At 48.4% G+C, this 12471-nt stretch overlaps 1 protein-coding gene across 1 annotated transcript in view; it reads left to right on the top strand.

Annotated features, from left to right (window-relative positions):
* The window catches only part of MAP6 (microtubule associated protein 6), a 48446-nt gene extending 39383 nt beyond the window's left edge, over positions 1-9063 (top strand). The window contains exon 4 of the mRNA XM_075112463.1: positions 8827-9063. Coding sequence (XP_074968564.1) covers positions 8827-8896 — 70 coding nt within the window. The 3' untranslated portion in view covers positions 8897-9063. The remainder of the gene's footprint in view (positions 1-8826) is intronic.
* Positions 9064-12471: the final 3408 nt, after the last annotated feature.

Below are 12471 nucleotides of genomic sequence, written 5' to 3'. Positions count from 1 at the left end.
ACGGAGCAGGTAGTTTGCTTTTATTTTCTGTACGTAACGGCGTGCCGAGCAGGGGGTCGGTGCGGTGCGTGCCCTGCGCGCAGGCTGCTGCTGCACCTTGCTCCTGTCCGCCTTGTGCTGGGTCAGGGAGCGGAAACCGAACCCCATCGAGAGCTGGAGGGGGGGGAGGTGCTGTGGATGAGGTCGCTTAATTATGCACCCTTTCCAAACTGCCTACAGCTTTTGATTTGGCCCAAAACCACCTGAAAGACCCATGAGGGGTCAAGGGAGTATAAATCCTCATTGAAAGGAGGTGGCAAATTCTTGGGTTGAGCACTTTCAGCTTAGCCACCACTGAACAGGCATTTGACAGTGTCTGCGGAAGCACAAATCATTGATTTTATATTAATGAAAGTGTTTGCTATCTAGAGAAAATGGTGTTTGAGAAGAAAGCAGGGTTGAGGGCACAATTTTATTTTAAATGGTGAACCCTAATCTTTGTTTCCTCTCGTTTTTCTTTTAGTTAGCCTCTAAGCTCCTACCTCCAACTTTTATTTTTAATAATGCTTTCTCTTTTAATGGGTATTCCAATAACATCCCCACCAACCTGGGGAAAATTGTCTGTATTGGGGTTGTCTTTTGAAATCTCTCCTCCAATATAGCTCTGCTGACTTCCACAAAGCACCGACCCTTTTCTGCATTACTGTTCCTGGGTGCTATTTCTCATCCCTGCCTGGTTTACAAATCACTTACTGATTTTATCCCGTCTGTGACTACACGCTAACAACAGCACTGCTTTCGGCTGTCCTGCCATATCACCCTGCCTTCCCTCTCCCTTCCCCACCAGCTTCATCCATTCATCGATCATGCATAACTATATGATCTGCAAAGCGTTTCAGCTGAGCTGTCAGTCTGGGGATTTGTTGTTTCACCCCTTCACAGCTGGTCTTGGGGAAAATGTTCATTGTTAAAAGACTGGTCGTCGATGGGGCTTATCTGTGACAATCCCTGTTGGCCGACGAAAGGTTTCTCCCGTGACACAAAGGTATGGGGTCTGTTCCACACTGCAGCATGGGTGGGTGATCCAGCTGCTCCCACACAGCTGCCCACACTCAGTGCTGGAAAATACGCCCTTGCTGTCCTGTTGCACTCTGACCTTGCTCAGCATCGCAAAGCCTAAACACCCAAAGGGGCAGGATGCATTTCCAAGAGACAGTAAGACCCACTGGGCTGATGACGGGCATGGGGAGTGGGTTCCCTGGTCTTTAACCATCACTGTCTGAACCCACTGCTACTGACTCCCTCCTCAATCTTTGCCAAGTCATCAGTGACTGGCACTGCCCACCTTTTATCAAGGGTTGTTGTGGGAACGATGTCTCTGCAAAGCACTGGAGGTGGGTTACTAAAAATGAAATGCTTTGTCTTATACGAGCATTTAGTGTGGAGGTGCGGGCTGGAGTAAAAACCGTGCTAATTGTCAGTGTTGGCGTCTGGTGAGGGGACAAGGAGGGGAGAGAAAATGCTGGCATGTTGAATTTAAAGAGTCAAGTCTGCTTCTCACACTTTTAATAACGGAGCGTCTGAGTGCGGCTTTGCAGAGGTGTCGCTTTGACTGCACAGGGTGTGAGCAGCCTCATGAGGGGTGACCAGCATGTGTCCGATTTTAATCAGTTGCTTTCAAATACATCGTGTGCTTTCAAATACACACCCCCGAAGACTTGTGCATGGATGGATGAAGAGGTTCCTGCCTGATGCTCTTCATCCCTCCATCCTGTTCCCTGCATCAGGCGGGGGCTTAAGTGCCTTGGGCGTGGGACTGAGATTTACTGATTTTACCACTTCCATATCTCTGAGCTTCCTTTGAAAATCTTGGTGATCCTTATTACATCCCTGACTGGTAAAGCAAGGTCAAAGGATGAGTACAGATGTTTCATCAGCTGATGTGTCAGCCCTTATACAAATGCAGCCTCCTGTGTTGCAATATCCTTTGGATTTTGGGTTTATTTATAGGCCAGTGCAGGAGAGAAAGGGACTTTTTGAGAAGATGTCTCTGTCCTAGCTGGTACCTGCCAACATCCAAGGAATAACCACCATCCCCCACAGCAACAGCAACGTCAAATGAAGAAGAGGAGCTGTACAGGAAGAAGAAATTCCCTAGTATGAATGTGATGACATGGCCATGTTCAGCACTAAGAACAGTATCTTTTGCACAGTTGGAAAATATTGTGATGTTCAGACATGGGCTTCAGCTCTCCCTGTTTCCAGCAGTGTCATGGTAAGTTTGATCCAACTGGGAATTTGACAGCCCACTTCTATTTGCCCTTATTCACGTGAGCTTTCTGGGTTGGGAGCGATTCCACTAATGCCACTGGGTCTACTCACAAGCTCAGAGGTCTGCACTGAGGGGTAACACAGTTCTGAGTACTTCAGGATTGGTGGTTTATCACAAACTATGGCGATTGCTTGTAAACAGTCTTAATTTCTGTTGCAGGGTGCCTTGGAAACAGCTCCCTAATCATGACTGCCGTGTGGAGGAGATATGAGCCCAAGGATAAAAGAAAAGCCTGCTAATGGATTGAGGGCATCTCCATGCTTTCTAAAGCGTTAACTTTCCCTGCAGGGAGTCTGCTCAACGGACACCAACGGCAAGGACCAGCCACCAGAAAAATGATGGATGAGGCGTACTGACAGGTCTTAGAGATATGTGAGAGCACAGAGGAATAATAACCGTTCCTTCAATGCCAGCGGTTCAGTGGTGTGAGAGATGGAAAGGGGGAAACAGTCCTAAAACCCCCTTGTTGTCATCTGCCCACCTCCCACCCCACCCTTGCCTGAGACATGCAGCAACCTCAAGCCCCTGAGCAAAGTTAGGTCTTCCCATGTCTCCTTGAGGAGCCAGAGACCCTCATGCCCTGCCTGAGAAAGGTCTGGAGAGCTGGGCCACGGCAGAGGGTGAGGAGCACCCTCTGCGGTGCGTGGTGGAGGGGAGCTCACCACCCAACAGCTGTGGCAGGTGGGTCTGTCCTCATCAGTTAAACAGCACCCAGGAACTTGCTGGTGCCAGTACCCGATGGTCAAGACGGGGAAGTCCTGAGCATAGTCCTTGGTCATTGGACTGACCTGCTCCTTGGCCTGTTCAGGATTTAGTACCCAACTAAGGACTGGTTCAGCGGCCACCTTGCTTGGAACCAAGAGATTTATCAGCAGGGACACGAGCCAACAAGGCACCTTTAATTTAATGAAATAGTGCTTTGGAGTCACAGGGCAGCGGATGTCCTTGCCCACATTGCCCCTGCTCCCGCCCCCCCCAACTCTCATCGCTGATCAGACTTCTCTGTCTGTTGGCTCCTTCACATGCAGTCTTCAAGGCCCTTGCCACCCCACCAGACCCCCATCTACCTGCCATGCCACTATTCCTCTTGCCTTCAAAATCATTTTCCCTCCGTTGTCCTTGCCAGCTTTTCAGTGTCTGTCCCACAGCTGTTTCTTCAACCCTTTGTTTTCTCCCACCTCTCCCACTCAACACCTTTCCCCTCCAGGTCATCCCAAACACCCAGCTCTACCACGGACCTTCTCCTTCCCATCCTCCCCAAGTTACTGTCTCGTGTCCAGTCTTGTCTCTCTTGGACTGTAAGCCTTTTTCTTTGCCTGTACTGTGCAATAACGCTCACTGCTTAGAATAAACAATACCTCACCCACTGACTGTCCTTTCTCTCTCTCATTTCTTGGTGTGGCTTCAGTAGATGTGTCTGCAAGTGTACTGTGTGTCTGTCCTCATGGCCAGTCCAGCAGTCAGTCTTGCTGCCACAGCTCTATCCGTAGTCTTTTGGGATAGCTCTGCTCATGTTTTTGTTCCCTGGTACCTTCCTTTCTTTTTTACAGCCACAGAGACAAGCTTTGTGTCTGTGTAGGAGCCTGGCTTATTCAGAGCTGCATGACCTCCTGTCCTTTGCAATTCTGGTACATCTGATAAAGAGGTTGGCCTTTCTCCAGCTTCATGCAGAGATGTCCTGGGCTGGCAGGTGGCTCAACAAATGCAGCAGCTGAGGAGAAGGAAGAAAAAGTCTTGTAGCCCAGAGCAGAGGCAGCCGATGATAAAGGAATTACATTTCCCTGCGCACTACAGAAAACAGTGGGCAGAAGTGTGTCAGTGGAAATCCAAGCAGGTGCCCCTCTCAGGGGAAGAAGCAGTACCTGGCTTAGCAGCAGGATATGTTGGAGAGACGCATTCCCATGAGGCTTCCTGTGGTTCAGAAGGTGCCTTGAACATCTGCTCCCTCCATCCCAGGCTAGGACTGGGCCTGCCCTTGGTCCCTTCAACCTGTGAGTACAGCAGGGACACAACTGTGACTAAGTCCCAGGTGCCTCCTTTCTCCCTCCTTGTCCTAATTTATTGCCTGAACATGCCAGTTTGGTTTGTGCTGGCTGGAGCTATGGAGATGGTGCTTCTTCCCATCTGCTCCACACACATGGAAAGGTGCAGGAGCAGCTCGGTTCCTCTACCCTTACTGTGACCCTCACTGCGACTCTCACTGCCAGTGGTGTGACACCACCCTGCCAGAAAGCAAAGGAGACTCCTTATGCTGAGTGAGCAGCTGAGCTCACAGCATGGCCATCAGTCTGGTTTCATGGGCCATCTGCAGAAGTTTGGTCTGAAGGCCTAACTCAAGGCCAGACTGAAGCTGGTTGGTGGACACGGCTAGGAGAAGGATCAAGCAGTGCTCGGTCCCCTGGGCTTCCTTCAGTGGTGCTGTGCAAGAGCAGACAGGCGAGATGGACTGTGTGGGGAGGTTCAGTCCTCCTCAGTGAGGAGCCTGGAAATTTCATCTAGGACAAGCAAGACCTGCAGCTGGGTTGTGCTTACCATCTCCAGGCTCTTGGGATTTCAGCGTAGATACTGGAAAGAGGCAGCAGGAAAGAGGATCCCTGGGTGTAGGTAACGCCCTCTATCCTTTCCCATGTGTCACCATGGCCCACCTGCCATGCTGACCCCTCCTCCAAACTCCAGACTCCAAGACTGAAAAAGCTTTAGAACAACCTAAAGCAGCAGCCAAACATCTCAGCTGCACTGTTTTAGGGACTGAATGATATTCAGGACAATATTCCTGTATTCCAGTGGGGTCCCTAGATGACCTTGGGGGTACATTGAAGTCTTCTAACATCTAAATTTCTGCTAGCAGAGCTTTGTAAGTGCTTCTATAACTGCTGCTTTGCAGGTGGACATTTGTTTAACCTCCTTGCTGCTCACCTGACACCTACATCAGGTCAGATTTCACCATCAGACACTTTCTTCTCCTTCAGCCCTTTCTGGCCCCAAACTGGTGCACATTTCCAGGGCACACCCAACCTATGAAAGTGATAGCGACCCCTCTGATTGCTTAGACACAGACCCAGGCTGAAATTCTTCATTTCCCTGATGTAATGTACAGATTTAGCCCCACTATTTGATGTCGTCGCCTTTTCCGAGGGATGTAACCGAGACCAGATACTGAATACAACATTCAGGCCATTTCCCAGGACAAAGAAGATTTGTATTAGCACAGGCAGCAGACTTGGATGCACAAAGGGCCATAAAGCATTCAGCAGAGAGAAGTGACTCGCCGTGTCCTGTAACCTAATTGTTAATTGCATTTGCCCAGGAATCAATGAGTTTGTATCTTCCGAGGAACATGAACCTGCCACAGTCCTGGGCGAGGGCCCTAACCAAAAGATCAGTTCCTCCACAGAGATCTGTCTCCTCACCTGAATTCTCTGCGAAATAAAGGCCATATTTCATGGTTCTTTGCAAAAAAACAGCCCTTCGGTGCCAAACTTCACAGATGTGTTGCTGTTCCTGAGCCACCAGGATAGGATTCCTGGTGCTTCTAGTTGCTCTTGAAGTCAGCTTTTAATTTTACGTGTGCCTGGAGCTGACTCTGTCTATGCAGACTCATAACAGCTCCCAGATAGTTAAACTGCTTTCGAGGAAGATAATTTTGCAGAGGAGGATAAAAGTCATCAGCTCTGTTTTGATACGAGGCCACCAAAACACCAAGACCGGAATCCACAGAGGAACAGCGGGGAGCCGTGAGCAGGTCCGCCGCATCTGTGAAGAATGGGGTAACGTTGTCAAAGCCCAGCACCATCAGAGGCAAGTTTAGGCCCCAAGTCACACGCCCTGCTGTTACACCAGGCCCAGCGAAGAGGAGACCATGCTATGTGTGCTTGTGGTGGTCATCCTTCCATTGTTTCCCAACACCAGGTGCTGCCTCTGGGAAATGAACCCTTGCTGAATTTCACAGTTCTTCTGCATCTCTTTCAGCCGTAACCTGAATAATGATCTGTCACCTCCAATCCATCTCCTCCATTTCTTGCCTTGTCACATCACATAATTAACCTCTCCTACACACATGGGTCTCACCAGGCAACGCTTTGCCACTGGCAGCCCTCGTGAGGACAAAGATCTCCGAACTCTTTCCTTGCTTGGCTAAGACAAAGATAATTTGTAAATGTTGCTGTTTCCATGTTAGGTCTCATTACTTTTGAGGGTCAGGCTTGCCTTTCAACCCTTCAATTTGCACCCTCCTAGCTCACTCTTCCCAAGGCTGGTACCCAGGGCTGGACCTTGCTGTGCCAGGTGAGAGACTGTGCAACACTGTTGTCCCTGGATACCAATTCCTGGGGAAAATAATGTAATTACCTCCCCCCTCATGCTCCGTCCAGTTTAAAACAGGTTCGGAATGAGCTTTACTGGGAAGCACAATCACAGAGTTACCTGTATTCGATGCAAACAAAGAAGCAGCCGGGGGATGTGAATGGGACACAGCCTCTTTCTCCTCCAGAAGAGGAGAATACATGGCTGAAGGATGCACGTACTCATGAGAAAAGAGCCAACAGATTAAAATGAAGAAGTAACCACCACGCAAACATGCACTGAGGCTTCCATGGCTGCCTCAACAAAGAGGTACCACACCAAGGTTGCTGAAAAGGCTGAATTCCCCTGGTGATTCTAGCAGGGGCTAAGGGAAATGTTGATGAAGGGTGATTTCAAACAGTTTATGTCGCTCCAGGGAGAGATGGTTTTGGCTTTCAAACTCTATTCTGAAATGCAGGGCAACAGCAAGAGCGGGGTGGGACACCAAGAGCAGGGAAGAGGTGGAGTTAGTCTGGCGTTGACCCACCTACAACGTGGAGCATTACCTGCTCACTGCACGGAAGGCCTCACGTCAGGCTCCATAGTTACTGCATCCTCCCTTCCTAGATCAGGAAGACGTGCTCGGAGGGAGTGGCTTGGTGCCTGGAGTAGCTGCTGGCAGCCGTGCCTCCGCTGGCAAGGACATGCAGGCGTTTCCAGCCTTCTCAAGACACCAGGCAACAGGTCCTGTCCTAGCAGATGTCTGTCCATCAGCAGTATGGGTCTGGTCTGACCTGACAGTGGGGCGTCTTTCCAAAGAGGAGTTGCCCTGCATTTTCCCCTTATCCCTTGGCTTGCGGTGCTGGGCTCACCTCATTCCCTTGGGAACGGGTAGGATGGAAGGACTCAGCAGTTTGCCTACTTGGGGGACACAGGGGAAAGGCCATGCCAACCTCTGCCAACAGCTTCTGGCAGCAAATGCCTCTTCACTATAAACACGAAGGGCAGGATGAAGGTGAGTGAGCAAGAGCCGTCTTGCCAGAGCTCCCCACGTGGTCCTGCCCCATGAGCCCCTCACGCAGGGGTGGTTAATCTCACGTGTCTGGGTTAGGCTGGTTTCATGGGCCAAGGAGATGGTAATTACCACTTCTTCTCCTGGCCCTGGTGTCAGCCTCTCCTTCCCTCCTTTAACCTGCAGGCTGGAACCGTTCCCTACACAAAGCCGATGTCAGGCTGGCGGATGAAGGGGATTTCCACAGTCACTTAATGCAACCACTGTGCAAAGCTGCCCATTTTAAAGCTGAGCAGCTTTCTCCTGCCTCTCCATCTACTTTCTGCAGCCTCACAGATCCCTCCCCATCCATCACGCATCTTCCTCATTCCTGGACATCCTCCTTCTCTTTCTCTCTCCTAATGAAGGTTGATTCCCTCCTTCCCTACAGGTCTTACCTTCCTCATCTCTCCCTCTGCACTTCAACAAGCCCTGGCCTTCCCTCCAGCAGCTGTCCAGAGCTTTTCCTGGCAGCATCTACCCTAACTCCTGGGCTTTGTTCTCTTACGCTCCCATCCATGACTACCCCAAATCCACTCTAAAGGAGCTATAGGTTGCCTGAAACATGTGAACCATGATCAAAACTTGGTGCTTAGGCTGATGCACCTCTGCTGTTTTACCCCAGCGAAAAAGCTGGCTCCAGAGCTCATGCCAACAGGGACCCAAGGCCTTGGTGCCACCATCACCTTTTGGTGTCTCCTGGGGTTGTTGAAGAGGAGAGGTGCTCTCAAATGGGTGTTAGCCTGTGTTAGCTGGGCTTGCTTTCCTGTTGGTTGTTTTAGCAGGCACCGGGTGCTTCCCGAGCTGCATTGTAGGGCTTTCACCATCGCCTTGAGGGAAACAAACTGCTTCTTTGTGAGACAATTTTACAGTGAGGTGCTCGTTCGATGCAGGTTATAATCAATTGGCAAGCATTTTTCATAGCTGATGGGTGGGCCTGATCCTGGTCCCATCTGAACCAGGGGCTGGTCAAAAAGTCAAGAGCTCCAGCCCCCTAATTCTGTGGATGTCCGTGGGTTTTGGACCAGAACCAGGCTCACCAACCAGTCTGAGGACATACCAAACATGGGCGGGCAGAGCCATTTGTCACGGGGCAAATTCCAACTTGGGGGTGGCATTTTGTTGTCGTGCTCCAGCCAATTGCTCTGACAGCTTTGCAATGATGCTCTTTCTCTGCTTCCAGGACCCCTGAAAAATCCACTGGTGCTACAGACCAAGAACCAAGTACCTTAGTGCAGGACCAATGCACATGAAGCCGAGCACTTTTCTTCTGAGCGGTGGTTGGAGCAAACTTATAGTCTGCATGAAATGTGTATCGTCTGGCTGTCATACAATAAAGCTGGTGATCAGCGTTGAACCACAGTTTATCTTGTCTCTCAAGCACTGAGAAGTTACTGTCACCAGGATCTGTGTAATACGGTTAGCATGTCTGTGCCTTGATTTATATTCAGTAAAGTCAGAGAAAGAAAACGGGTAAAATTCTCCCTTTTTTCATAGCTTCAAAACAGCACTGGTTTCCGTGTTCTTTCTAATTTATTAGATAATCTCTGGGTATGATTGATGATGATGAAGATGATCTCTGAGCAACAGAGAGATCAGATTCACTTCCATAACTCATGGAATTTTCATATTGGATTTCAGAGATTATCCCGTAAGCCTAGTTGATAGGATCAGCAACCCTTTTCAAAAATCCTTGGAAGGTTTAATGATTATAAATTCTTAACTGCTCTCAAGAACTCCCATTTGGACATCGCCAGGTTAAGCACGCCTTGTGCAACACCTGGCAGATCCCCTTGTCATTGTGTTGTAGCCAAGAACATCTCAGACCTTTTTCTGAGGCTGTTAACACACAATTTGTTCAACTTGCCATTTAGGGGAAATGCTGGACGAGAGACAAAAACTTTCTGGCAAATTAGTAGTTCTTCTCAGCGTTTTTCAAAGAAAGTTTGGTTGAAAAATTATCAAGTAAGAGCTGGAAATGTTGTAGGAGAAATGCAGCTGGTTCAAGGGATTGGTGGCTCTGGTTGTTCTGTATGCCCATCTTTTCTGGGTGAGGGTCCCTGTGTCCACACGCAGCACATGATGTAGTCCAGCCCTACAGCCTGTTCCCTATGGATAGCCAAGTGCATGAAGTACCCAGACTGCTGTTCCAGCACACGCCAATAAATAGGTCTAGGTTTAGGCTGAAGTGTTGAAACACTTGGAGCTGGGATTTACTAAGGCACCCTGTGATGGCCAAAATCTGCGTGCCAAGAGCTCTACAGACATGGGACAAAACGAGGGGGAACTACCCAAAGGGCCTTGAAGGCAAAGCAGTTACATGCAGTTGCCTCAAGCTCCTGATGTTCACATTGTGGTGAGTTGTCTCCGGCAACAGAAAGGTTGAAAAGAACCTCGTTGTCAAAGGCATAAAATGCAGAGGAATATTTGTAGATACGGCTTTTGTACAGGCCAAGAAGAAATCAGGGTAAATCCAATCACTGAACCATTGCAAAGCACCTGCGAGAAGATGTGAATAGTAAGTAATGAAATATTCAATACAAAGGGAAGTAGATTACATGTCTGTGAATAATTGTGCTGAGCGTATGCCTCGCTCAATAGCTGAAGGGTCCTTGTAACACATGATTAAGTAATTAACTTTTTTTTTGTGTATAATTACCATGATTGCACAATTATTAGCGAAGAGCCCATTCCAAAGCTCCAGTGCCAGGCATCGGTGGCCTGTAGGAGGTTTTTCTCCGCATCCCTGGAGCTGCTGGTGTCCGGGGGATGCCTGGCAGGCATCTGGGCATTGCTCTCTGATGTCTTGGGGCCCATCACTTAACTCTGGATCAGATGCACCTGAGGAAAAAAGGCAGCATAGATCCAGTCAGCCAAGGATCTTGTCTATACGCAATTATTTGTAGTTACCCAGACATCCATGGTGGAAAACATGAGAAAAAAAGGCTTGTTCTCCCATCAGTATCTGATCTCCAGGGAGCTGGTTTGGAGGGGCAGAAAAGTCAACCCTAACATTCACCAAAATACAGATATTTTTTCTGCCTCTTCAGATCCCTGAAGCAGCTCGCCACAAGGCGAGAGCAGGAACAAGTAGCCACCAACTTTCATTTCACCTGTGGAAACTGTGGGGAAACATGTCCGAAGTAGGAAGGTGAAATTTCACAGAGGCAGGTTTTGAAACAGTGGAGTTGATTTAAATGCTGACCCAAATGAAGGCAAAAGATGCCCACTGTAGAAAACATTTATGTCACTCAGAAGCAGCCACCAGACTGGGTAGGATATTTCAGACCAACCAAAAAAAACAATATTCTAATTTCACCATAGAAATACAACGTTCTGATTTAACTCAGCATCTCCCCCTTCTCATCCCAAAATTTTCATTTTGCCACAAGCTGGAATATTTATTCTGTGTTAAGAAATGGTAATAATTTCTATATCCTGACAGATTCTGTTCTCCATTGCTAATATTTCCCTCCCGTTCCTCCTGGTGTCAGCTGCTATCCTCAGACTTTTACTTCCTTCCACTTCTCTTTCCATTTAGCTTTTCTTCCTCTACATAATATGTCCCACTCAGGTTCCACCCACTCTCAAAAATAATTGAGTTACCAACTGTTGTGTTGCCCACCTGATGTATTACATATTTCATACTGTGCTTCTCTTTTTAGATTGCAAAGTATTTGTGGCTGGGAGTTTCCCTCATTTTGTGCTATTCACTGCTCTGCCTGTCTTTCACTTATCCCGAGGTTACTGTAATAGACATGATTAATAGGAATTATCCTCCCACCAGCAAGAGTAATTCAGTGCAGCCAAATTTTGCATGACTGCTTTTATCTGTGGTGTACTTGGTACATCCTTACAGGTTTGGCTGTGCTTTGTAGCAGCAGCAGTGTGAATCTGTAAGGCTGAGAAGGGGAACCCCCCCAGCAAGCAAAGCCAAGGCTAAAATAGGAGCAACAACAAGAGACCAGAAATTAGAGCATGGAAAGAAAAGGAATATTTCCAGATCAGAAATTAAATGCAATAGTGGGAGGTAGAGGAAGGAGGCAAAGTTTTCTGTTCCCCCCTCTAGAATCTGGGTAATAAAACTGGTCCAGGGAGGATGTATCCCCTAGAGAAGAGGAGCAGCAGTACTGGAAAAGAGGAGAGAGTTCAGGAGCGTGTTTCAGACTGGATTTAGCCTTTGCAGGTCCCGGGCTTCACAGCTTTGAGGACTTTTGCTGATTCTCACGGAAAAGCATTGTCCAGGGCTGAGAAGACATGAGAAGTTCACAGCAGATGCTTTGCCCACCAGCAGCACTGGCAGCTTGGGTTAATGCTGGAAAACTCTTATCTGATGGTTTTTTACATTTAATGAAGCTGTGATTGAAGGAACTTGGGGTCTGGGGAGAGCTCCCAGACAGATGCATCGAGGACCGGGGCAGAACTGAGGCGGGATTCAATCAGGATTTGAGGGCGACAGCATTCTTGGGTGTAAAGTGTCCAAAACTGCTGGAATTGCACCTGTTGAAATTGCCCTTCTGATTTATTGTCCGCCTCCTCAGAAGGGTGTAATACCCCCACCTGAATTGACTCCTTGCTGATTTATCCAGCCAAGGTCTGTCCAAATGTCCAAATGGCACAGGATATCCAACAGCTCTTCATGCTGTGAATAACATGTTGGTTTTGGCTGGTTCCCTGTCCCCCACCAATGATTCCTAGATGACTTATGCTGCCTTGTTTCTTCAAGGCTCTTAAAAATCCTGACCTGAATTATTTAACCTCTATTCATTCCCTCTTTCCTCCACTGGCTTTTCTCTTTTGTTTCCTTTACCTTGATGTGTTTATCTCC

This window comes from Phalacrocorax aristotelis, chromosome 1 (assembly GCF_949628215.1).
Source record: "Phalacrocorax aristotelis chromosome 1, bGulAri2.1, whole genome shotgun sequence".
NCBI lineage: Eukaryota > Metazoa > Chordata > Aves > Suliformes > Phalacrocoracidae > Phalacrocorax > Phalacrocorax aristotelis.
The sequence above is the reverse complement of the archived record's forward strand: the minus strand, read 5'-3'. Positions and strand labels throughout refer to the sequence as shown.